Below are 25,740 nucleotides of genomic sequence, written 5' to 3'. Positions count from 1 at the left end.
TTGATGAGGGAGGCTCTCTCTCACTGCGCCAAGGCTTAAAGGCTCCAGTCAGGGAGGCGTGGGAGCCCAGCAGCCACCAAACACTGCTGCATATCAAGCAGGCTGGCAGAGATGCTCTCTGCAGCCCCACGGTGAGCAAGGTAGAGAGGTCCTTTGATAGAGACACTACATGTAGGAGAGAGGAGATAACAAGTTGGAAGGAACACCAGCTTACATTACATTATGCTGCCTGATTCTAAACCCCTGGGATTTCTCCAAGTCCTCAAAACACACAGACACAGTAGTGTGTAATACGGGATGTGTACACCACATCTGGAAGTAGGTGTCATAATTAGAGAGCTCAGTACACATCATATTCGAGAAAAAGGGTGAAATGGAGTGATATATGTGGCCCTGATGACATTTACCGAAAGAAATTTGATCTAGCTTTGATGGAATACACAAAATTGGAAGAAAATGATGTAACACGCTGACTTTTGCATTCATTTTTAACAGATCAGCAGGCTCGGATTTAGATAAGCATATCAGTGGAAAGGAAATTTTCTTGCGAATAAGCCCCGTGTATCCAGCAGTGCCATATATCCATTGCAAATTATGCCCTTTGATTTTGTTTGGAGCATACAAACAAAACATGCTTTTGAAACAATGGCCTTGAACTCGCCTGCAACATTTTCACCTTCTTTTTTCAATAATCCACAGCATCAGACACACAAAGACAGCCTGTACAAAGAACAATATGTATTTTTTCTGTACTCTAAAAACAGATCTAGTCCCTTAGTAATACTAATACTTGGCAATGGGGTTGCATATGTGCATGTAAATGATGTTACTGTGTAGTACAGCTAAGAACAGTGTTATGTATTAAAAAAGCATTATGTGCATTTTAAATATACACCAGCATGTTCTGCACATGTGTAACATGTTTTCAGTAACATACACTCATACACACACACACACTGCAGACAGATGCTGTGAACTGAAGATGCTGTGGTGATCAGGGTTGGTGGGCAGTGTCAGAGTACAAAGTGAGAGGATGTGGACGGGGTTTGAATTAGTGCCCAGTGGAGAAGCTGAGCAGGGCAGCATGGTTGTAAAGTGAGTGAGACAGAGACAGAGACAGAGACAGAGAGAGAGAGAGAGAGAGAGAGAGAGAGAGAGAGAGAGAGAGAGAGAGGCAAAGAGAGAGAAAGTAGAGTTGCTGGAAATGAAAATTGGAGATTGCGGGCAGGGATAGAGGGAGCAATAGACAGAGAGTGCCCTCCGACTGTGTCTGCCGAAGGGTTATTATCTCTCCAATCCTAACCAAAAGAAGAAGAATAATGAGAGGCCTATCGCTCCGTCACCATGATTTTATTCCCCTCACTGGCTCAGACACTGCACATTGTCTTTAATTAGCTCCACATCACTTAATCAATATGGCCGTGACCGTGACAAAACAACGGCATGTGCATCCTGTCGCCCGGGCAAGAGAGACACAGGAAGCAGCAGGAAGAAAGGACGAAGTGTTGACAGACAAGATGAGAGACAAAAGTGATGTAGAGTGACATTTCTGTGGGAAGGGGGGGGGGCGGGGGGGTTAGGGGGGGGGACGTCATGCTCTGATAAAAAAAGACTGCTCCTATGAAGATTAGAATCTGCTCTTGTTTGTCTACTATTGAGTTTGTGTGCATGCAGATGTGTACCAATATAGCCTACATATGTCTGCATCCTGCTGCATCACCAGGTGAGAAGAACAAGCAGGTTGAAGTCTTTGCTCAGCTGTATATCAGGCAACAGTGTTCGTCCTATCATGTCAGACTATGCTATGGCATCTAATGCAGCAGTCCTCGTTATATTTCTGAGCAGCAGAGCCGAGTGCTTGAGCCACACTAATGGTGATGTGATGAATAGGTATTCAGGATAGGTCTCTAGTGCCTCAGGCTACTGGTCCTCTCAGGCCCAGCTCTCATCGCTCACTCCTCTCAGTTAAAGTAACAGCATGCAGGGAAGCTGATGCTCGGATCTTCAGGAGTGCTTCTAATTTTTTTTCTACTTGGCATGTTCTGTATTGATCTTATCCAAACAGCCCTGAACAACACTATTAAATGTGAACAGTGGGATTTATTTACACTGTGACATAAGTGTGGGTATAACCTGTTGCTTCAGGGGAGTGCCACTAAATGGAGCAGAGCAACAAGGAAATAAAGAAATGTCAGGTTATTATGTACCGCAAGAGTGTAGAGTCCTCCTTATATATGAGCCTTTTCAAATGAACACCAACACACAGTGGTTGTGCAGAAGGGGCCATTGCTTAGGTGTCATTAAAATTTAAATTAGTGATTTAATCTGCGGGTGGCAGAAATGTCCCCGGAATGTGTTACCTTCTCAAGCTCATTATTAAAGGGTATTTCTGTCATTCTAATCTCCCGTGCGTACAGGTTGGATTTTATTTTAAATGAATAATGATGTGTGCCAGGAGGAATTAGCAGTGGAGTCGCAGACTGCCATGTTTTAAAGACACCAAATGAAAATATTTATGTTAACGATTAGCAAAGGAAGCGCCTCCTTAAGGGGAAAATCATCTCCCATTTCCTCCTTGTGCTGCTTGGAATATTAATGCAAGGGATGGCCTTTCTGATATTATATCTCCCAGGCTGCTGCACTCACAGAAATCATCGTTAAGCACCATAGATGTGCATCGTGCTCAGAGTGAAGACATCCTGTATCAACTGGAATCCTGCAAACAAATGACACAGACAGACTGCTTATAGACTGCAGGACGTGTCGCTATGTTCGCCATCCAGTTTATTTCCCAGCACCTTCCAGAACGCTGCATCTATTGCTGAGAGATCCAGCCTGATGATCCAATGCAACCCCCTGTGGTGACGCCCCAGACTCTATGGCCACTCTTTACCATTAGGGCCTACCTCTCCTCCTTCCTCCCACCAACACCTCCCCACTCACAATACTTCTCATCTCACACTCGGCTAACTCCACAGAATATTACCCTTTAATAATATTCTAAATAAGGCCCTCTCTTTCTGCTCTGTATACTCACTTTCTCAAGTTTGTTGACATTTTCCTGTCTGTTTGCTTGTTCAATCACTGATTGGATCAGCGGCTCCTCGTTCTGACAGTGCAGCCGAGACTCCGCAGATTACATGGCTGGAATCGTCGTCGGGGTGTTGGGGGACGGCACAAGGAACACAGGCCAACACAAGACTGTGTATTTATACTAATAATTATTTCTACTCCGTCCACCAGCAAGGCAGAAACGCCAAAGAAAGCACACAAGCTAATTTGTTTATCTACAAATTTCTCCTAGCCATCTTTGCCCATAACTCCATGTGGCTGAAAATGTAATGTTCCGTTAGGGGCTGTTTTGGGATTTCTCTCCACTGCACACTGTGCCTGTGTTGTACTAATAACGGGTCCCTAATTAAATGTTACAGCTTCTCTGAGCATTAATGACCTGAAGACAGAGGATACAAATGGAGGCTTCAGTGTGAGCTCCGACAAAGACGCTGGACACGAGACTGCAGGCTGGTTTCCGTCCCTTCATTACTAAAATACAGTTATAGCTGATGGGTTCTGGTCATTGTTTGCTCCTGACCATGTCGAGACCATGAGCATTAAGATTTCCTTTCACAATCGGCTGCTGCAAACTCTCAGTCAACTGGACTGTAATTGGCAGGGTATCACCACTCCTCTCTGGTCCTGTTAGTTTCGCTGTTGCAGACGTGGCAGAAAAACAGACAAGATGTAAATTCATCACCTCGGGGAGTTTCAAATGCATCACCCATCCTTTTCTCTCTTTATCGGTTTCTCTCACTGCTGCTCTCCCTCTATCTCTCCGCCTCTCCTAAACATTGCGGTCTCTTCTATTACCCTCTTGTCTATCTCTTGTGCTATTCTTTGGCTTATTTCCCTCTTGTGTAACCACCACCCTGGTTAGCTAATCATAGTGAAACCTTCGCTGTGCAACTGGGTGACATTCGTAAACAATGACACAGACAGGGACCAAATGAGAAATCGCAAACACGTCTTGTCCACTGGTTGTCTCTTTAGTCATCAAACAAGGCGCTATAGGTGCATGGCATCTAAGATCAGATCTCAGCTCTTCTGCAGGTATACATCAATACATCACTAATGAAACAAAACACTTTGCAGGTACAGTGATAAGACAATGGAATGGCACTCAACTCCAACAGTGCAGAAACAGATTAAAAAATGCTCTCAGCAGCAACAATAATATTCGATATAGAGGCCGAATACAGATTTGTAAAATATTAGCATGGCAAAATAAAAGTGTTATAGCTGCTATTTGGAAGAAAAAATACGTTTCCAGCACTCAGCAGAAGTCACGTTACCATCTGGGTGAATCATTTGAACTATTCTGGCTGATGGCCGGCACCACAAGTTCAGTGAAGGGCGTTTTGAAGAGGCAAATCGCCATGGGGGGGGGCATCCTCAATTAGTAGGCTTTCTTTGAGCCTCAGCTACCTTGACTCCCAATTTTCTGTCAGTAATTACTCCATTTACAGGAATATCATTCCCTGTACGCAATGGAGAGAATGTTTGATTAACCGGGTGGGAGGAAAAGTCAGGATGTGGAAGTGGCTATCTGCTGCTGGATCCGGAGAGGCTGGGTTTTTGTGGAGCATTTGGCACTCAGGTCGTGTAGCCAGGAAATGATCATAGTAATTGTGTGCTCATGCAGATCTGTATGCATGTGCTCATGTGCGAGTGCCTGGCGTGTGTGTGTGGGCAATTCAACTGGGCGCATTTAACAGAGGAAGCGCTGCACTGAGTCTTTTTCAGCTGGTACTGTTGGCATGAGTAGGTGCAGAACAGTGGCTGGGGCCACGCTGTGCTGCAGAATGCATGGCAGATGATTGCCGCATGCAGTTGCTGTATATTGCTTTGATCAGGTCTTTTCTTTTGCAAAGCTGAACGTGGCGCCCTGCCTGTCCCTGATTGAGCCCTCCGATATTCAACCATATACTGTTCATTCGTACCAAATACCCTACAAATAATAATGCAAAAGCCCCCGTGGACTATTGAGATTGTAATCAAGGGAGCAATCAGGAGCAATCAATCCCTCTATGAATAAAATTTGAAAGCATGTTCGAGCAATACTATATGTCCATGAAGCTTCTGAGAAGAATACTGAACGGAAGATTTCTCCTATGCTGTGTTCGCTTGGCCCGAGAAAACGAGACGATACAAATACTTTTGCAACGTATCCTCCTCAGATGTACATGTTTCCCCTTTGGTGGGTCATTAAAAAGGGAGGTTGAGTGTACATGTACATGTTTCCCCTTTGGTGGGTCATTAAAAAGGGAGGTTGAGTGGCTGCTAGATTTGGGGGAGACACATACAATTATTGTGAAGGATTAACTAGTGTCATGGTGCAATTCTAAAAGAAATGTTCTGGGTTTGAATATTTGCTTCAATAGCAAAAGGCCAAAATCTTGTTTTAAAAAAGGTAAATATATATCTGTACTCGATCAAAACATATATTGCCTATACTGTTGTGAAAGCAATTTCACTTTACTGGTGCAAATTGAGAACAGCGCAGGTTAAGAAGCCTTAGTCTCAGATCTGCAGTCTTGCCTTGTGATGAATTATAAATGCGTCTCTATATCTTCAGTGTGGGGTTGATTAGACGGGCACGACGGTCTATATACTGTAAAGACAATGGAGGGACTCACCACAGGGTATTGTAGGTGTGTTACAGTCAATACAGCCAGGCAGACACTTAATATTGATTTTCTTTCTCACGTGTTCCCACTGGAAGGACCCATTACTGTAGTTAAGCACTTTGGGCTGAGCCTCTGTTTTGTTCCCTCTTTTGTGTCACGCAGTAGTGACCGAGATACTGTGTATTACGTGCATGTCACAGCTCAACCGGGCCTCTCACACAACACTGTGGCAACCACCATTAGAGGGTATTGTAGACATTTCACAGCTCAGTGGAGAGAAAGCGTGGCTCATGCAAGTGGACACAAATACGGAGAGGCATCGACACACACAGACAAATCTATGCACGCATATGTAAACACACACACACACACACACTGAAATGGACACATTTATTGTCTTCGGGAGATTAAAGTGCCTCATCTTGTCAAACTGTGCTGATGCAAGATGAACATGCCAGGTTATCGACTCCCATGTAAGGCCACATTTATCCGTCATAAATCATATCCTGTCAATCGCCTCCGTGGTCAGAGTGGGACAGAGGTGCTTCATTTGTGGTGAACGCTCTCTGCTTGAATTATTGAACACAATAAACTCGATAGGATGTGTTCTCTGCACTATGCATGCCGCGGTCGATGCATGCATGCTCTATAATCCTCCTGCGGTCTCAGTCGCTACTATAAAGATGTAAAAGCCCAGATGAGTTTCCTTAATCAAAGACCCACAGGAGCCGTTAATAGATTAAACACTCCACGTTGAAAGCACACCACTGTGTCTTTCCGCCTGAACCCTGGGGTACAGCCTATTTACGCCATTTAAATAGTTACCATGGTAATGAGGTCACGCTTTGTTTCAGCTGATTTTGATCTTGATGTATTGAGAAGGCAGTGGGCCTCCATGTCCATCATCTAATTAATGAATTATGACTCAGAAAAATAGCCAGTATTCTCAGAGCCAGATGACTCCAGCATCTTTCAGAGCTCAGGCGGGGGAGGGGGGGGGGGGGCTCTGCTTGTGTCAGTCATTACAGCTCTGCATCATTATGAGGTCTGTGTAATTAGCTGAGGTGTAATTTGGTCCCTTATTTCAGCTGTGAATCTGTAGTTTTCTCTGCGTTTGTGCTCAGTGAGAATGGCGCTGTCCGCTGCCCAGTTATCTCACCCAGAGCTCGTCCCCATGACCTCGGGGCTTTGTAGCGCTCTACTGCCATCCATGGGTGTGTGCACAAATGCTGCCATTTCAGCAGTTGGTGGCCATTTTCACCGTTTGAACTGATTAAAAATGCCCTTTATAGAGCACGCACACTAGGAGCAGAGATGTTTGTTCTAGATGTTTATGATGAAGCACAAGGCCATGTTGGCATGTCTGTGTGGAGGCACGAGAAAGATGCAACGCACTTTAGTGCACGCAGAAGAGTTTGTGCTGTCACAATATATGATTTTCACTACACAAATACCCTGGGCAAAAGAATTCACCATAAAGATATTATCACAATATGTATAGATCATTTAAAAAACAATTATAATAATAATGCTATGAGTCAAATTCATCTTTAACTTTGTCCTCTCTCTTTCTTGGCAAATTAATTACAAAATACAGGTATAGGGAGGCAGAAATATTCTTAAATATCACAGTTAGCTTCAATACCAATGCATCACAACACTCCAAATCTACAGTGTGCAGTGCAGATCTAATGTCAAGCATGCAACACGACAGCTACGATCACCTGAGTGAAGTGTATGAGCTCAGGACAGAAATAGTAGAAGCTAAGACACATGCAGGATAAAGGAGAAACACATGATACGATGCCACTTTTTCTCATTGCCAGAGGGGCCAAGAGAGACAACAGAGCGAGGGAGAGAGTGAGAGGAGATAAAGGCTAAATAAAATTCACAGAGAGGGAGAACAAAAGAGAGCGACAGAGAATCGAAGATAATGACACAGCAGAGCAGCAGAGAAAATGAGGCTGGACAATTATTAGAGTGAAAATTAGGAGGAATGGCTGTGAAAATTAATGAAAAGGGATTAAATTAATACAGGTTAAATGGCTGACTTCCTCTCTTGCTAATGTTTAACGAAAGCTTGTTCTGCCAACAGACTCTGTGATTAGACAGTTGATTGGCAGAGCCTGGAATTCTTTGAGGTATGGCAGATTGTCCTCACGACACTCATTATTCTCATCCTTTATTGGGTCCATCACTTTACAAAAGATGGCATCTGACCTGCACTTTATGAGAGGAATTTTAAGTTAGAAGGGCACTCCACTCTACACAAGCAAAGCAAATACATAAGTTATTAACAATGCTCCCGGATGAAAAGACGCCTTGAAATAGAAGAAAAGAGCTCCACGGTGAGAACCTCTGAGAGGAGATATGATGTGGGGGGTGTCTGACGGCAGCCTCTACGGCTTCAGTTATTATACACTCAGCAGGTGCCGCATGCACATTTTTCTTATTGTCACCAATGAATAGAGACGTGTCAGTTCTCTATGCAACAAAAAGCATTGCCATCAAACTAGAAAGAGAACAGAGTTGTCCACACCGATGTTACCAAGACACAATGAAAGCTAAAGAAAAGAGAAAAAAAAGAGGGCTTGGGAAAATGCATACGGTTGCCTTTAAGGTTTTATTTTGATGTGGTAATGATCTATTATCTGAGGCAAGAGGAAGGTCACTCTATTTGTGCATGAGCACAGTACCTATAGTAATATTAAACTGCTCTGTCCAATTTAGTCTATATTGACTACGACTAAGATTTACATGAAAATGTCGGGGACTGCTGTGGAAACAACATAACGAGCTGAGACTTCTCAATGACGGCTGACTATTGATTATCATCAAATTCCAGAATGTTGTATTAAATGATCACAAGACAGTTTGGGTTATTTTGAGACCAAAAAACAGTTATTGTGTGATCATGAAAGCTTGTTTTGTCATTTTAAGATCATGAGAAAGCCTAAAAAAATAAGACGAGTTACACACATGGCCTCTTCCATCGGCAATGATAACTGCTGCCAACTCTGTGAGGAGGACCAATTCAAGTTTTAAGTGATGACATTTTGTTTTAATTAGGACATTCTGGCTTGTCCTGTGTTATCTAAAATAGTCCTTAAAGTTCTGTAAGGGTCGGGGTAAGGAATGTAGTCGTCGGTTAGGGGCTAGAGGGAAAGCATCATGTCAAATATGATCCTCACTAGTTTGGAGTAATTTGTGTGTTTAGTGTCTATTGCATACGGCATCATTAAGAACATATTCAACAGTCAAACTGCACAAATTGGGACCACTGGAAGACAAATTAAGATATGAATGTGCTGTAGCCATGGATTTCTTCTGGCAGTGAATTAACAAGCTTACGTCCTGCACAGTGACCACAGCAGTACATGGGGTAAGTGATCTCTTGGAGTGATTTTTTCATGTTCAGTCAGCCCTCTTACTTGAGTACCAGGTTTTCTTTGAGGAGGCGAGGAAAGGGAGCTTAGTTAACTAAAGAGAAAAGGGTAAAGGACGTCCATATTTATGTTTGAACCTTTGCTGCCACCCTGTGAAAGTGAGGATTACTGCATTCTCTTTACACGGTGGTGCAGCAAAGGAAATGTACATGACAAAACAAGGGTTTCCTCACCTACATGAAACTTGCAAGGGAAAACAATTCTTGAATATAAAATGTATATTTAACACAATTTCAGTTAAAAACTGAAGATACTTTATTATGTATGATCATTATAATGATCGATTACATACTCGTTTAGCTGTAGACAACTACTTCGATCGATAACGAATCAGCTGTGAAATGTAATCAGGTGATATATTTGACATATTCACTCGGCTCCAGGCTATTTCCAACACACCCCTGGGCCTTGGCATCACCCTTCTAAGAAGCAGCAGTGTGTGCGCGTGTGTGTGTGTGTATTCTACTTTAACCTTTTTCTCTCTGTCAGACATGGAACAGTGCGATTCGAAACAGCGCTGCCACATGCCCCCTCACATCACCATAACACATTCCCATAAAATGACAACTACCTGTCACCAGTTATTTATATGGCACAACAATGACTTGGCACTGGCTCGCTCTCTGGCTGCGTGTAAGGCAGCATATTGGGTGCGATGCCACCGGCAACCACAAGGGGTCAGTCTCGCTGCAGAAATAGAGGAGCGGACACAGGCGAGACTGATGAGGGAGCAGCAGGTGAGCTGTGGAGGGCTGACATTTTTTTGGATGGGGCTCAGGAAGCTGTCTCTTCTCATATCACTTCACAGTGCACCGCACACAGAGGAGCCCATATCACTCACCCAACGTGACTGTGTGGGGAAAGGAGCCCAGCCATGGCTGACAAACTGAATAAGTCAGCAGACCAGGGCAGCAGGCAAGGAAAGGAGATGACCTGGCCGTTTTGTCTGAGCAGGACATTTCTGTCATCATTATTCACGGTTGTTTAGGGCGTAAAATGACACTGCCAGCTGTCCAGTATGTTGCTGGAAATCGTTGCGGGGAGACGCTTCAAGTTTTAAAGAGAAATTCGAGACCCCCCTCTGGTTCCCATTCCCCTCATTTCATCTGGGCCACTGCGGTAGAGGCGAGTGGCCAAATCAGACAAATGTGACTTTAAAACTCGAATCTAAACTTCAGAGCACTTCTTAAATCCATCCTGAAATAAATTCAAAGCATGCCTGAGGCGTAGCCCCTGAGGTGAAATGACACCAAAATAGGCAGCAAAGCAATTGGTTTGATATCTGACACTGGTTTACCTGCTATGATTGTGCTGAAAGCCAAAACCATTTGGATTATAGCAACACGACAATGGTAACAAATTTACCACTTAAAAAAAAAACCCCATAGTAATAGCTTTTAATAGCTTCAATATCTTTTGTCATATACGTCAATTCAATCATCCGTTTCAGAGCATAGGCAGCAGTAAGTGTCAAGAAGACGTGTAAGTGAAGATGGTGATATGGTTACGCCTCAGACATAGTGGAGTTGGACTGTAAAAGTGCAAGCTACAGTCTGATTTAGGAGATGCCATGAAGCAGAATGACGGATGAGCTGTCAGAAGCAGCCGTGGGCAGCAGCACCTGGATCTCTCCCACATTAATACCTTGACGGCCGTGTCTCCCCTGACGAATCCCTCGCCAACTTTAAATCCATCCATCCATCCATCATCCTCCATCCAGTACAGACAATGTGATGAGGACAGTCTACTTTGCCTGGAATGCCTTTGGAGCACACATGCCACATAACATATAGAGCAGCAGATCAGCTCTCTGTAATCAGCCTCAGAAATAAGTACACACACACACACACACACACACACACACACACACACACACACACACCAAGATGTGAGTCATAAAAGAACAGCCAAATGTCAGAGAATGGATACATGCATGCAAAACAGGTCTGGCAAGAACAGAGCCGAGGCTGATTGGGAGGGGTTGAGACAGAGAGGCAGCCAATGCGCAGCTCTGCATCTTGAGGAAGAGAGGGGAAGAGAGAGAGAGAGAGATAAGGGTAGAGTGAGGAAGTGAGGGAGAGGGAGGGGGTGAGGCTGAGGCAGTCACTCTGAGAGGGAAGATTCCAGCGTGATGCTGCTGGATGTGAGCTGCTCTCCTCTAAACGGTCTCTGGCTGTCCCTTTGACTGAGCCAGCGGTGTGCGAGTGTGGTAACTGTATTTTACCAGCTCTGGGGCGCTCTGCAGCTGCTCGTGCCGAGGCTGAAGCTGACTGGCCGGATCCCTGCCTGGGCTGCCTGGAGCAGAGAGGGGTTTGACTGGAGCTGAGGTCCAGGGCAGGGCAGGGTAGGGACGGCTGTTGGGCCGTTTGCACCGGGGCCCCACAGGGGAGCAAACATGAGCGTTCCCATGCTAAAGATCGGGGCGGTGCTCAGCACCATGGCCATGGTGACCAACTGGATGTCTCAGACTCTGCCCTCACTGGTGGGACTCAACGGGACAACAATCTCCAGAGGGGGCACCTCGGAGAGGATTGTCAGCGTGCGTATGACTTCCTTCGCTTTTTTTTTTGTGTGTGTGCACTGTATCTGTCCCGCTGTGAATGTTAGAAAGAAAGAGATGAAAGAGCGTGACACAGCAGATGACGGAGGGAGATAGTTAAGAATCGGAAAGATACGAGCATGTAAGTTGATGTGTGTCTATATGTTTAACTAACAGCTGAGTGGTTTCAGACCGGGGTGTGCAGATGGGAGAGGGACCGTGAGAATCTCGTCTCAAGGGCTGTGATGTATCAATAAGGGAAAGATGAAGGAGGTAGACGTGCATGCGTTTCAACCACACGTGAACGACGAAAATGTTGTTGTGTGAGTCACATTAAGAATAATGCCGCTGAATTGTGCGATTGCGAGAGGCGAGAGGACGCAGCGTGAACGGCCCGTGGTAAATCATATGTTTTTGCCATGGTGACGGGAGGTAGAGAGCGGTTCTGAGTGATGTTGAGGCTGATCCCATCTGTCATTCACCTCCAGGGTGAGAAGGATGGCGCTCAGATCCAGAGGTGACGGGGAAGACGGGGAGGTTGAGACAATGTTACAGTTTCGAGTACGTCTTATTTCGCTCCGTTCGTCTCAAAAACCTCTCAATCCTCCTCTTCTCAAATAATACTCTGGCATGAAGGGAGATCATAAAAGGTTTCGAGAAGACAATGTTTTGTAACTTTAAAAAAAAAAAAGGTTGAGGTTTTATATTTAAATTTAGTTTACACAGTAGTTTGTCTTCTGTTTAGTGCGGACTTGCACACATCAGTTTTGTTTTGTCTGTCTGTCTCAGTGTGCTCTACCAGGAGGTAAGGTAGGGGATGAGAAATATCAAGCAGCCAAATAAATTAGATATTTTCTGTTTCATCAGCAGTTAATGATTGCCTTTGACTCTATCCTGAGTGTGTTTTTATGGCACCTTACCCATTAAGGAAATGCCTTGGTCTGTTGAAATGATTGGATGAAATTGAACGTCCCAAGAGATCTACGACCATCTGGATGTGTGTGTGTGTGTGTGTGTGTGTGTGTGTGTGTGTGTGTGTGTGTGTGTGCATGCGTTATTGCGTGCTTTCTGGCCTGTATACGTGTTTGTGTGTTTTAATATATGCCCTGACTATGTTTAGGCATTCTTGTCTCAGGGGTAAAGGTCCATCTGTTTGAAGAAGAGTTTTTTTTAACGGTTCGTTTTAAACATCAATCCCTCGCTTTATGTCTCCTTTGTGTTGCACTGAGGTTTTGGGTTCGAATGTCTTCTTTTGAGATAAAAGGCGTTTTAGCAGAGTGCTACCTTTGTAAAAAAATGTCAAGCACCTCGCTAAAAGCTTTTTCATTCATTTTTTGTACATATTGCAGCAGCTCATTTTTTCAATACAACATCAAAGTAAAATCATAATCTAACCTCTGCAACGATGTCAAGAGTGCAAGGCATGTTTGAATCATTTACAGCACTAAACATGATAATCCTATTGAACACCCACCTTTCCCCCAGGGGCTATGGCCCAGATAAACCATCCATTTATTTTCTATAGCTGCTTATCCTGCTCAGGGTCAAGGGGAATAAAATCTGTTTCTTTTCAGTAAACTCATTCTAATCAAGACTCATGGCTGGAAGCCTCTTCATTTGCATTTCAAAAGACTGGCTACAATAAAACGTTCTACATAGTTATGAGTGGATATATTCCTTTCAGGCAACGTTCATTCGCAACCAATCGAGGAAAAAGGCTACCATTGAAGTTCATTTCATCAACATTTCATCAAAACCGATGAGCCAGTTTGATTGTGGCAGGGATTATTACAGTATAACAGCCTGTTGTGATGGGAAATGTCTCCGCTTTCAGACAGGAATAATCTCCTCTCATAAACAATGGCAGTGAATAAAACTTTAATGTAAAACCCGGCCTCAAAGTCCCATCACTATTAATGAGACGCTTGCCTGTGATGATTTAAGAAGCAGTCATGACTCACACAATGTTTAGAGCTCTAATCAAAGATAATCACAGTGACAACGTGGCGCTAGCGTGCCAGTGGCCATTGCATTGCGTGGCTGCTCGCCCCCCCCCCCCCCATGGCATCCATGCATGCTGCGCCCCATATTCTCCCAGCTCAGAGCTATTTGCAAAGTCTGCTTCACTTGCTTGCTGCGCCCGTCTTTTAACCAGCTGATCCATGAACACAGCTGCCTGAGTTTGTATGTGCCTGTCCGCGATGGCCACCGAGCACAACACTGCCTGGATGCTTGCGCACATCTGGATAGTAGAAAACCATGTTCCTTAATGAGCGGAAGAGACCACTCTTAACACTTGCATGGAACTAGTGCGGCTGCACTGGATGATCATGCGAAGAAACGCTGTAGACCTGCCGGGCTGTGCACACACAATGTTCTTATATTATAACAACAACACGTCTATATTTGATATTCCTTAAGTGCAAGAAGAAATCTAGAATGGTGTTTTAACATTCATTTTAAAGCTGAAATCAAATCAGAGGTAGCTTGGACACAGTCACCATGGCACTGCCAAATTTGTTTTGCGACATGTTAAAGCTTGGGTAGGATACATTGGTAAAACTAAGAGTACGCTAGTATTTGACACATTAACCAACTGAAAAACACAGCCCAGTGTTGCCAACGGTTTTCCAATGAAAGTAGCAGCAAAAGCTGCAAAAGTTGCCAAATGTAGCAAGAAAGTCCCCAAGTCAGCAACACTGACAGCCCGTCCCTCCAGGCCTCCCTCCAACGCCACAACCCCAGAATTATCATAATGTTCGTAAACAATGTAAACAAAATGTAATGTAAACAGCTATTGTAATTACTCAAAGCTGTCAGGCTATAGGCTTGTGGAAGACGCCGGTAACGGGCAGAGTGTGTGTAGGTAGGCAGTTGATTTCCGTCTGGATGTAAAGAGAATTTCAACAAAAGGTTTCCAAAATACATTGCCCACTCTAGCTTTAATCACTACAAATAATGACTTGTTTTATCTGCATTTTAGCTGGAGTGAATTCTGAGCCACCCACCTGAAATACAAAGCATCATTTAGTGCAGTATGGTCATAATACTTGCAAACAAGTTTCCCAGCGGTAAGTTATATAATAAAAACAAGATTAGTCAAAGAATTGAACCCTGGTGTGCTCTACAAGATACAGCCAAAATAAACAGTCTATTAACATATTAACTGCTTTATATCAATAATAAGACATAAACCACTTCAGAAGTACCTGCTCACTGTCAAATTTAACGGACACAGTGCGTAAATAAAGGATTACTCGCACATTATAGTTTATTGTTAAATGAACACATTTTGTTTGTATGTGTTCACATGTAAGATATGCATACATAAATCATAAAACTTGACATACTGTGGTTGTATACCCATAATACTGCACTGAAAGACAGCACAGTATTTGTGTTGTGCCTCTCCCTCTGATATCTAAAATAAGAAAGCTGTGAGGCAGAAGAGCGGAGGAGAATATTCTCACCATCAAAGGGGAGCGTAGAACAACAAATGGCAGAGTACAAAGAGCCTGGGCTCAGAATCTGATTGGGGTTACCCAGCCTCTGTCTGTCAGCATGTGGGACTTTAAACTTTATCACAGCCACTGTGCAATCCAATAAAGCAGATTGTAAAGATTGATTCCTGGCTATGGATTCAAGATTAAACACTGCTGCAGAATTTTATTTGAGCACTTTGCTTTTATGCTTATCAGCCAACCAAACTTGATTTTCGTTCAGACCCTGACAGGTGTCCTCTACTACCCGTAGTCTGCGTGAAACCTCATTGAAAGGCAATCTTGCAATATCATTGAAATTGTTTCGATACATGAGCTCATTGTGTGGCAGCCTGTGTACAAAACAGCGGTATTGATCCCAGCCTCTATAATTGGTCTCATAATCAGGCTTTAGAAACAGTTCATTTGCCATTATGAGTGTAATTCCAATCCAACTCAACGTGGGCCTGAATCATTGCTTTGCCCTTCAAAAGCAATTTGATGATTTCACAATACACATAATTCCATATTTTCCTGCATTGAACCACTGACTGTATTCTAACAGTTTATGCAATGTTTTCTCACACCAGCTACCCTGCCCCGCTCGACTCCCTCCTCTATTTAACACCAGCTATAGTGATAGAGCTATCTTGTAACCGTCTAACAGAGGAGATGCCAAATGCTTTACACCAGGGCACCTGGCACGGCACTAGCAGCCTGCTCCAAAAAAAGTATAAAAGTTGTAGCTTGCAAGTGCTGAGCATTGGTGAGTGTAATTATCTCTCACTTCTCCAAGAGTTCTCCAACTGAGCCCCCCTCCCACTACCCCAAACCCCCCCCCCCCCCCCCCCCCCGCTTGACGCATCTGCCCACCCCCACTGTCAATCCAAGTGTTATCCGGATTGGAACGAGTGAGATGCAGATGGGAAGCGAGCAGGACACCACGCGGGAGGGATGGCAGTCACGTGAGTGATGGAGTGGGAGAAAGTGCGAGGCAGCAGGGAGGGAAAGGGAGGCAGCAGGGCGAGAGGCACATGATGACTTTATGAGTCATGTTGTTGACTGGCAAGCATGCTGCGCTGATTGTGGTAATCGGTTTTCCTTGGGCGCAGGAGAGACTTCACTAGGAGCCTTCATTGAGTTGTATTGTAAAGGCCAGCAGCTGGCCTGTGCGTTGAGGATTGACTGATTGTTCATTTGAAGAATGGGGGGGGGGGGGGGGGGGGGGGTATTTGCATGTTTATTTGTGTGCGGTGAATTACAGCAATACCCAGCAAATTTGAAAAATTTGATCTGATTGTTTGGCCATAGTCTAGATAGAACAGGATTGAGCTCTGTATATCAGGGACAGATGTTTGCTGGGGACAAGCATTCAGAGAAGTTATTGTCTGGCATAAAACACAATTCTGCTGAGGGACAGAGTGGAAAAGAAAGCGAAGCTGTAAAACTTGGAGAAAGCTAAGTTGTGTGATAGAAACAGAATTAAGAGATGGATTACATCGGAGACACATCTGTTCATTTTTTATCCTTACTGTCTCTTAGACTCTCTCTCTCTTACATTTTCAAAATGCTTCTTTCTTCCTCTCTGTACAACTTCTTCTCAGTCCTTCTGTTCTGACACTGTCCGTCTCTCAGCTGTGATGGCAAACTCAGGTCACAGTGCAGTGGTCAGCTCTCTCCCATATCTCAGGACCTGCGCCTGCTTCTGCCTGTTTGCCCCTGCTGCCCGCTGCTTATGAAAGTTATAATAGACTTCCCGTCATGCTCATGAACTAAGGGAGCTGTAGATTTATGACCTCATTTAGCTCTGGCTTTACAGCAGCCAGCTACAGAGTCGGTCTAATGAAACGCCAGAGGAAGTCCATTTCGACAGTGATACCACAAGTTTGATGATCTAATTGGATGATCCCTCTGAACTATTTTTTCATAATTTACAACACAAGGGCTCTGACTTTGCACTGTGAGGAAGCACTCAGGTAACAACACAAGATGGTTAGTTAGTTAGTTTCATAATAGTCGCAGCTAAACTACACTAGCCCGGCCTCTTCTGTCATCAGCGTACAGGAAGCAGAGGAGTGTTGGAGTCGCATTCGGTTACCACTTTTTAGCTTAGTAATGGCCACACCCTCTCGGCTCATCTCCTCTTCCCCACTCTCAGCAGGGTTTTTCACTGAAGTTGTCATTCAGCACTGTGACTGGCCAGTGTTTGAACTAAGCTAGAGGAAATTAGAGCCATCTCTCTCCTCCCAGTCAGGCCTTTCTCAAACCACAACTCTTTCTATTAGTGTCTCAGTAACTCCCACTTTCATTGGTTTCTTTCTATTGAGAGGATGGGAGGTTGGGGTTGGAGGACATGCCAGCTGTGGATGGTGAGACTTCACAGACACAGGCCGTAAGTCGGGATGTCATGGGAACAGAGGAAACCCTGGGGTGGCACAAAAGAGGCAGGCCAGAAATCTAAAAGAGCAATTTTCACTTTAGTGAGCAGCAAGCCCAATTGATTTTTCAGCTCTCTTGCCCTCTGCGGTCTCCTATTGTTTTCACTTCTCCCTTAATTGGCTTTTGCACGGCAGCCATGACTGTGACAGCTTCAAATCTGGCGCTTACATATTCTATTTCATCCCTCACATCTAATGGGTGGATTGCTGGGAGAGTGAAGAGAACACCTCCTCTCCCCTGAAACCACTGTCTGTGTCTGGGAGGAGAGGATTATTCCCCAGACCTGAAGTGCCCCCAGCTAGCCAGAACTGATAGCACAGGTTATGTTATCACCACTACTCAAACATTAATACTCTGAGGCCCGACCTGCCTGCGGTATGCAAACAATATTCACTCATTTCACTCCGCATACCGTGAATATTATATATATTCCACTGTGCACACCCTAAATATTGTTCTGTAAAACACTAGATATTTAGGAAGTTCTTTTTCCAACACTAATAAGATATCTGATAGGCTGCATGGTGTGAGCACTATGTCAAATGAACCAATTTCAATAAGCCACTCTTCGCTGGAGAGAGGAGACTTAATCATATTTGTATATATAAACAGTGTTCAAGTTTACTACTTGCACCCACCGCGGGATATCACTTGCATATGAGTGCTGGTATATAGATGTCCCTGAAAAGGCGGATGCACAAAGCATATAGGCACAGAGCACATTTGCATTTCAGAATTATCTCTGCCCTCCTGCTCTCAAAACTGCTACTGTGTTGAGAACGGGGAAGTTAGTGCAGAATGGATAGGTGGGTGGTAATGAAATTGGAACTGCTTCAAATAAGCTCTTAATTTCAGCCCAGCATTTATGAAACATTAATGAAGAGAGGAAGAAGATGTGGCGCTGTGAAAACTCCCTGGCTTGGGCAAAAAGCAGCGTGAGTTGAAACATGTTGGAAAACGAAGAAAGTATTACGATAATGGAGCCGACGTGCCTCAAAAATTACTTTGATGAATTTTGAACGTCTTGCTTATTACTGCCCACTATGTCACATATCATACAAAATCTGTGTGACACCAACTGTGGCTCCCTTTCAGGCTGATCGCTATATGAAATATTGATGGCCACTTTCTGCATCCATTCGCAAGAATCCTTCTTAACCAAAAGTGAATATCTAGTGTGCAGGCAGCCCCCCTTGTAAGAATATTATCAAATGCAGGAGGCTGCACATATACCCTCAGATTAACATAAGTGGATTCTGCTGTTTGAGGCAAGCGAGCCTCCATCCGTTTACACCGCAGGATATGAACTGTAATGAGAAGTCGGTGAGAAGATGCAACACACAGGTCCACAGTATCGTAGCAGCCATTGCATATGCTCTCCTAACGTCATGCGTACAGCCCAACGATCCCTCTCGGGGGGAAGAGCAGCAGTGTAGCTGCAGTTTTAAATGCATGTCCAAATGCATGCGTGGTAATAATCTGTAAGATTTCAACAAAAATGCACATATGGGCTGTTCTTGCTTGCATGTGCGTCAGCAAATATTTGCTCACAGAGATACTTAAATGTACACACTTATACACTCGTACACACATGTGCTGCAATAAATCACAAGTCCTGACAGTGAGTGAGATGTGGGCAGAGAAGCAGACAGAGGAGGCAAATCTCTCCCTCAGGCAATGGCAGAATGAACTAGACAGTCAGATGCGGTTGAAAGAAGCTGGAGAAGGCCTCTGCTTTGAAGAATGCTTCTTTTGTCTTGTTTGCACTCCAACTCTGGCCTCTGTAGACCTCCGTCGTCTCCCCACCCAACAGCCTTATGAAGCTGGATTGCCCCAACAAAGGAAGGCTAATGATGAAGAAAGGTGCTGAATGACAGAAACTAAAATTGCGCAAGTCACTGCAGGAACTGTCTGCACACTGACTCGCATATGCATCAAGATTAAGAATAATAGAATAATAATTTAGAGAGTGCACTGAAAAGTTCCACCATAAGTCAGTCTGTCACACTGAAATATCAATAATGTATGTATTTAATAGAAAATATGAATGGTATATTACTCCTTTCTCAGTTTAATGAAATGTAGATGTATTCATTTTTTTAACTTAATATACCTAGAAAATAATGAAACAGATCAAATATGAAAAGAATGTATATTATCATTGTCATGGTTGACATTACGGCTTATTTAAGTCACTCACGTAGCTGTAGTCTGCTGGCCACAATTCATTTGGAGTAAGTCCGATTTAAAATTCACTGTGTGAGGAGGAAGAGGGAAAAGCAGTAAGAGGAGGAGAGGGAAGGGAGAGAGGGGGTTGGGGTGCCAAGGGATTGGCAGGAGTGACAAGATGTGACAGCAAGCACATTGGCTTGCAGGGTGGTTGCTACTTTACACTCCAATCACACAGTCCCTCTGTCCCCCAAGACATTTTAATCTGATCCCCCCCGACCCAAGGAGACGAGAGCGCAGCACAGCACTGCTCAGTGGAAAGCAGGAGGGCGGCGCCGAGCCAGAAGATTTTATATCCAGCATTTTTTTCCTTCCACTTATGCGGATGGGTCCTTAATTGTATCACTAAGATGGCTGCTCCTTCTCTCATTACATTTTGCTTCATGTGCCGAGTGTGTGTAGATGCGGCGTGAATGAGCGGATCGTCCTGGCCCGGAATTCGCGTAAACTGCGTGCACACGTGAGTGCGTGCCACTTGCAAGCGCACAGCACTACTTTTGATTGGATTAGTCAGAGAGAGACATCCATCCTCTCAGCCTCGCCCCTCCTGCACTGGTTACGGGCTGCATTATCGATCCCAAATAGCTCCATTTCCTCTCTGTGTCCAAACTTATTAGACGCTCTGCTTTCACACAGCCTGGCCTGATCCCTGCCTCTTCCTCGTTTCTTTGAAACCTTCATTTTCCTCCCATTTGTCTTTCTTCATCCTCTATCGAGCTCATATCTCTGTCATACCGTTTGTGTTTTTCATCCCTTTGTGTATTTTCCACCAATGTTCTTATCTTAATCTGCAACCGTTTCTCCTTATGTTCTCCCGGTGACTCTTCTATCCTCCATCTCTCTCGTCTCCTGCTGTGAGTGCCACCTCTGTTGATCTCTGGCTTCACTTTCTCTCTCTCTCTCTCTCTCTCTCTCTCTCTCTCTCTCTCTCTCTAGTTCATACTAAAATTAGACTGCAAGCGATTTTGAGTAGTTGGAGGGATCAATTGCCATTAGTTGCCTTTGGGAAAGAGTAACTTTTGACAGGGTTGCAAGAGAGGGAAAGAATGCCGTGGAGAAATTATGACTTTGCCTCTAACGTATGGTGACAGAATGGGCACAACTAATCACGATATGGAATGTATTAGTCTTTTTGCTTTTCTCTAAACACTTTCTACAACCTTTTTAAGTATTTGATACATTAATTAGTTTAGAAATGTTTTATACGGGTAGAAAACTTTTCAGATTGCTGTTTATACATGCTGGCAGAATGAAATATCTTGTCTGCCCTTGTGCATTTCGAAAAGCCTACTTTGGTAGCAATGTAGATAAACAACAGCAGACAGAAGCAACATTTTTTTTTTTTCTCCTCTTTGTCTAAAATATATATACGTCTCTATGTTTCTGCAGACTCTGTACCCGAGCCCAGAGGAGGGCTGGCAGATCTACAGCTCGGCACAGGACGCAGATGGGAAGTGTATCTGTACCGTGGTCGCACCGGCCCAGAACATGTGTAACCGCGACCCACGCAGCAGGCAACTTCGCCAGCTCATGGAGAAGGTGACAGCTGTCAATAACACACTCACTTTGAGACACGACTCTTCCCCACGCAGACACACAAACTGCGACACTGCACTGCGCTCGTGTCTGGCGCCGTCTGTCACGTACAGGCAGCTGAAGTGAATAGTCTCACTTCCTTTACCCCACAGTTAATGCAGAGGAATATGACGCCAATCAGAAGACATTGTTGTTTGAACTATTCTTTATTAAGCCACAAGGTTGCTTAAGCATGAATTTCCTTAGAGAAAGAGAAATGTACACTCGCCCATGGAATTTGACTAATTGAGTCTGAGCAGCATGTTTCTTTTATGAATGTGAATCCATCTTCCAATCCATTCTTACAACAACAAAAACAATTAAGAAAAGTAACTGTTTGACAAATCAGTGAATATAGTAAATGCTTTGTTTTCACTGACACAAAATGCTAAACGCTACACGCACTAAATCTATTTACTCTGACTTGAGCTCATTCGGTTTTCCTCCAAGTGAAAGATATAAGTCAACACTTTTCTTTGTGAGTAATCGTGTCACGTATGACAGGCAAATAAATGTCATGTCATACAAAAACATGTCCACCCCGCAAAACCCTAAAACACGCTACACTGTTTCAGCAACCGGACGATAAATCCATGTTTAATTTGCATGGAGTATTATTGACCTGCAGTGCAGTGCATTCAAATGTAATTTCCTGCTGGTGGCAGGTGCATAAACACACATAGATCAGGCAGAAGAGGACTTCTGGGGGGGATCCACAGCTGCATGTTGACTATCCAGACCTGCCACTGTATTGATTGGTGGTTTGCAATTGAATGGCATCTTTTCATTCTTCTCCACTTTCTTTCCCCAACTAAATAATAAAAACCAAAGAACTAATGTTCAACGGCTTTCACTTGCCCGACGGGCCGTGGCAGCTCATTCACAGCAGAGTTGATTTTTGACCAGCGAATGGATGAATGAGAGGGTGGATCCACAGAGCGAGTGGAAGCTTTGGAGCAGAGAGGTGGAAAGGAGACAGGAGGGGCTGACATTGATGTGGTCTTGTGAGTAGAGATGGTGGTAAATTGAGATGCTGAATAGGCTCTTAGGTCCTGATGGATCAACGAGACACCTGAATTCACATATTGCATTCATTCTCATTGAAGTTTGATTTTTTTTCCCCTGACAGTCTCAGTCTGCTGCGTTTTCAAGCACACGTTCATACAAACAAAATCCACACTCGCACATATTTCAAAATAAGCATATTTAAACAGAGAAGGCATATCCAGGCTGAGAAAAAGACAAACTTGATAAAGCTATTCAGAGAAAGGAGTTGTGTTCACCTAGTTATGTGAATGTATGAATGCACTGTATGTCTTTATAGGAATTATATAATGTCTATAGAGACTACTGTTCCTGCATGTTTTAGGTTTTAAAAATGCAGTATGTAATGGGGTTTAATGTTGGATATGTTTGTGTATGCTTTTTAGTATAATCAGTACTGCGCATGTACTGTAGCTCATAGCTTAGAGTAACTAATTAGCAGTAACGTAATTAGCGGCTCATTGGTATTTTCTGTTCATTTTTCTTTGCACTTTCCCACAGTGGAAAGAATTAATTTCAAGCTGTCAATATTGCAAAGTGATGTTGTCTACTGTACATTTTTTAGAGACATAACTTTTTGGTGGGTGAAAACATAAAAAAAAAACGTATTGAAAATACGAGCATATTTCTCTGTGAAAAATCAGTAAAACCTTAAATATAGAGCAATCTATTAGAAAACACAGGAATACTACATTTGAAACAATTGTATTTGTTTGTGAAGTCTTTGTCAGACAGGTGTCCGATTTCAACAATTTTGAGGAAACAGTTTGTGTTGCTGCATTGTACTGTATATCAGTACAATCCCATAAAAGACAATACACCAAATGAAGACTCTCTGACATCCCTATTATTATAACCTTTACAAATATATCTTTATCATTGTATTAGATTTAATTACACAGTTCATTATAAATACACACTCCTTGTCAGACGCCAGTTATCAGAGCCAAGTGCTCCCGTCACATACGGTCCACAGCCCAGCCCAATGAGGACACCTGGGGTCAGCGCTATCTGAGCTGCAAAGAAGTGAAAGCCACAAGTTAATAGACTGTGTCTGTGTGTATGTGCACATAATAGCACCATACTCGCTAACACATCCTCATTTGAACCCAGAGTGGGATTTATTTGAGTGGACCGGATCCACAAAGTCTCTCCCTGACACAGAACGCCAAGGTTGCACTAACAATGTCAAAACCATCAAAGAATGTAAAGCAGCCTTGTGGAAAAGCCTCGATTCAGCTTTCTGCAAAGGCAGACTAAATACCATCCAGGCCAGGGTTGGCCCTGAAGGACAGTGGTATGAGAACGCTCACGGCAGACAGACTTTAGAACACCCCATGCCCCTTTCACCTCTCTGTCCCACTGACTGAGCTAAGATGAGGAGGGCACAGTCAGGCATAAATACACACTGTAGGATTTGGTTCAGAGTGAGTCACTACACCAGACACCTGCGACTGATTAGATTCTGGAAAGTATGAGTGCAGGGCCAGGAGAAAGCGTGAAATGCCTGGTTTGTGTACATTTATGTGTGCATGTGAGTCAGTTATCACGGATCAGAGGATGGGAGAAGTCCCAACTGCCACCACAGCCCAGGACGGTGGCACTGCATTTGTTTAGACTCCAGGCTGGTGGTTACCATTACACATTCCTCCAACTATTCCATCTGTAGCTGTCAAATACGTTTTTTAATTGCTGAAGAAAATATTTTCGAACCAAATATTCCCTGGCCAGTTCATGAAGCATGTGGGAGATGAGTTGGGCAGTAGGCTGGACACAAAGTAATTGAGTGGGCTGTCAAAGTGTAGGCAAGCAAGGCATTTTGGTGCTAAACAGACTTTATGTCAAACTGTGACCTTCCGAGAGTTGGGACTGTGTTTTGTTTAAATAAATATCTTCTGTTCAAGTTCAGTGAAGTTTCAGTGGCTCGTGTCTGTGTGGGTGGGTGTCTGGTCATGTGGGTAGTTGGACATATTTGTCAATGTTCACATGATTTCTGGCCTGTTCAGTGCAATGTGTAGGAGATGAGGAGGTGTATGAAACAGTAGGCTGGTTATGCAGCAACAGAGTGGGCTGTCAAAGCGTGAGCAAGCGGAGTACTGGAAAAGAAATTAAACATGAGAAACGCCTACTTGACAGCATGTTTGCACCTCCATGACATTTATATTTTTTTTCATTACCTTATTTTTGTATGTATCCATCAACTTGTGTGCACTGTCATAATTATACTGGCCTGCAACCTTTCTCTTTTGATAGTTTTTTATGCATGGTATGAATCTGTGACATTCACTTTCTGTATATAGTTTGGGGGGGTTTGGAGTGTGTTTTACATGACTAAAACATGTCTTTTTACTTACATCTATACTTTAAAAGACATTGTTTACTTCATACCGGATGCAAAGCTCAAGCTTCTTTACAGTTTCAGTTCAAAGCTGTGACAACCCTTCAATTGTCATCCACTGCAACATGAGCCTATTGCTAAAATTATGCTGAATCAGTCCCTGGAGAGTTACAGGACATCCCAGCATGCACTGGGTGAAAGTTATGGAAACACCTTAGAGGCAAGGCAAGTTTATTTGTATAGCACATTTCAACAACAAGGCAATTGAAAGTGCTTCACATAAAGAGGGCAGTTTGCTGACTGAGACATCCACACCTGTGAGTTTTCAATTCAGCTGACCTGCATGGAGGGATGGAAAGAGTACTAGAATATATACTCCCAGGTAACAGTGCTGTTACTTTACTTGATTAGAAAGTAAAATATAGGTGAGTAAAAATGCACTCTGAGTAAATGTTAGCGCGGGAAGGGGGGTGTGGGTTACAAAATAAATTGCGTTGAATGTCAGTGTATAGACTAGTAAAGCAACATCACACCACCGAGCCCTAATGTCTCTAGACCAACAATAAATTCCATTTCACAAGACAGCACTTTGCAGCTTGTAAATACGACTGATAAGCAATTATAAATATACAACAGTCATCCTCTGGCCGTACTGGAATTCACCAGAAAGGAGGACAAAACGCAGACAAAACGCAGTCTATTGACACCATGGCGGGTGCAACAAGCATTAATATGTCACATAAAGGAAACCGTCTGCCCAGCTTATCAGCAGAATAAAGCATCACCAAAACAACAACAAAGACAACACAGAGATCTAAACAATAAAAAACACCACAGGGACTGCAGCCACAAGCAAAAAGAGAGTTTCTGCACACACGCTACACACATTTCTAGGCACCACATCGGTACATTGACTTTTATTGTTGTACTCACATGTCTGAACGGCATTCTTGGCATCTTGTGGATC

The 25,740-nt window shown here is 43.7% G+C and overlaps 1 protein-coding gene across 3 annotated transcripts in view; it reads left to right on the top strand.

The window, feature by feature from the left end:
• The window catches only part of olfm2a (olfactomedin 2a), a gene marked incomplete at its 5' end in the record, with an annotated part of 40,387 nt that overhangs the window by 8,129 nt on the left and 6,518 nt on the right, over nt 1-25,740 (top strand). Inside the window, 2 exons of one of the 3 annotated variants that reach the window (XM_079178097.1) lie at nt 11,526-11,663; nt 21,206-21,355. In XM_079178097.1, coding sequence (XP_079034223.1) covers nt 11,526-11,663; nt 21,206-21,355 — 288 coding nt within the window. Of the gene's footprint in view, nt 1-11,525; nt 11,670-21,205; nt 21,356-25,740 lie in introns of those variants that run through there. The other 2 variants (XM_079178096.1, XM_079178098.1) reach the window with 2 other exon arrangements.

The sequence above is a fragment of the Pholis gunnellus genome (genome assembly GCF_910591455.1).
Source record: "Pholis gunnellus genome assembly, chromosome: 17".
NCBI lineage: Eukaryota > Metazoa > Chordata > Actinopteri > Perciformes > Pholidae > Pholis > Pholis gunnellus.
The sequence above is the reverse complement of the archived record's forward strand: the minus strand, read 5'-3'. Positions and strand labels throughout refer to the sequence as shown.